Below are 1,884 nucleotides of genomic sequence, written 5' to 3'. Positions count from 1 at the left end.
CGCGGCCCGAGGGCGCCCGCGACCAGGCGCAGGCCGACGGGCTCACGGTCTACCTGGTCATTGCGTTGGCCTCGGTGTCTTCGCTCTTCCTCTGCTCTGTGCTCCTGTTTGTGGCTGTGAGACTGTGCAGGAGGAGGAGGGCCGCCTGGGAGGGTAGCTGTTCGGTGCCTGAGGGACACTTCCCAAGCCACTTGGTGGACGTGAGCCGCACAGGAACCCTGTCCCAGAGCTACCAGTATGAAGTGTGTCTGACAGGAGATTCAGGGACCAATGAATTCAAATTCTTGAAGCCTATCTTCCCCAATCTCCTACCTCAGGAGCCTGAGAGGAAAATAGAGGAAAATCTTGCCTTTCCTAATAATTTAGGTTTCTGAAACGCCCTTGCCGTGTATATTGTTTTTCTCTTTCATGGTTTCTTTTTAAAGCCCAGTAATAATCTAATTCTATCTTATTTTCAGTTTTTTTCTTTACTGTCACTCTTGACTTTATTGGTTGGTTGTCCTATATGTTTTTTCCGGTTATTATTTTATTGGCTAACAATGTTCATAATTCATATTACTAATTAAAATTCTAGTACTCATTTCAGAAGGATAAAATGATAATGCCTTCTAATAAGCATAGTTCTAATTGTAAAAGCATATTTCTACTATATGAGATTGCATAAGAATTTGTTGTTTCCTTTTTGTCCTAGGTTATTTTTTTATTGCTCGGAAGTTAGTTTTAGTCTTCTAAGGACCAATAGACTCTCGAACAAAATAACATGCTGCTTTAAATTCTCTTTTAGTATATCAGGAACATTCTCAATAAGTTCCAAATACTGGACCTAGAGGGATTTTTTGCATGTGCAGTATGCCAATATCTATATGCCTTTTGGATGAAGATATTGTTCTAGGAGATAAAGTACATTATAGAATTAAAAGTAGTTAACAAGACCGACATTATCAGAGGATTGTTGATTGGAAAACAAACAAAAATTCACTGACATTGAGTAGATTTCAACTCATAACATCCCTGTGCCTGTAAATCTTTATGGAAGCAGAAAGTCCCATCTTTCTCCTGGTGGGTTTGAACAGACGACCCTAAATATACAATCAGGGCTCCTTTTGTTGGTTGAAAGGGTTGAACAATTTGGAAAAATAATCAGTTCTATTGTAAGGACTACTTTATCTCCTGGAATCTCTCACCTTTGGGGATATGATAGAATGGCATGATCTGTACCCTAATCATGGACCCCAAACCCCGTTGAGTTAGTTAATTGTGCCAACCTGGCCAATAATCACATGTGGGGCTAATTGAAAGGCGGAGGGATAAATGGGTGGTGAGCCTTGCCTTTCTAGTTCTTGGGTCTCTTGCTTTGTGATGGTCGAACCAGGGTGCAGCTGCCTTAGCAGTTCCCTGCTTCAGCTTGCAAGATTAACTTCCTACAAGACATCCCCAAGGAGAAGCCACATGGACCTATCCCGATGCAGCCCTGGGTGCTGGAGCAGCCGTGTGGAGACCCCTGCTAGTGCTGAGATGCTTATTCGTTTACTGACTCAGCTTTCCTTCTGCAGTCGGCATCATTGCCTCTGTTTTGTGAGGTGGAGGACTTTGTGGACTGGTGTTGGGTTAATGGGTTAATGTTGGACTTGTGGGCTTGGGCAGCATTGGGTTGGGATGTTTTCGTGATGCACATTTTCTTTACATAAAACTCTCTCTTATACGTGAGTTGCTGTGGATTTGTTTCTCCAAAGTACCTAGACTAATACACCCGTGAACCCTGTGTTATATGGCAGGGAGTATTCAGATTCTGATGGATCTGAAGGTTGCACTTTGTAGGGGTTGCTAACTCTTAGCATAGATCTACGACTGGCTGTTTCTCTGGTTGCACCGTGAGGGCTATAA

The 1,884-nt window shown here is 43.0% G+C and overlaps 1 protein-coding gene across 1 annotated transcript in view; it reads left to right on the top strand.

Moving 5' to 3' along the window:
• LOC105978615 (protocadherin beta-15-like) overlaps nt 1–1,030 on the top strand; it is a 3,723-nt gene extending 2,693 nt beyond the window's left edge. The window contains exon 2 of the mRNA XM_030888770.2: nt 5–1,030. Within this exon, the coding sequence (XP_030744630.1) occupies nt 5–374 (370 nt within the window). The 3' untranslated portion in view covers nt 375–1,030. The remainder of the gene's footprint in view (nt 1–4) is intronic.
• Nucleotides 1,031–1,884: the final 854 nt, after the last annotated feature.

The sequence above is a fragment of the Echinops telfairi genome, unplaced genomic scaffold (assembly GCF_000313985.2).
Source record: "Echinops telfairi isolate 266 unplaced genomic scaffold, ASM31398v2 ScPeMD7_7469;HRSCAF=8507_0, whole genome shotgun sequence".
NCBI lineage: Eukaryota > Metazoa > Chordata > Mammalia > Afrosoricida > Tenrecidae > Echinops > Echinops telfairi.
Note: the sequence above shows the minus strand (reverse complement) of the source record. Positions and strands in the feature narration are given on the sequence as shown.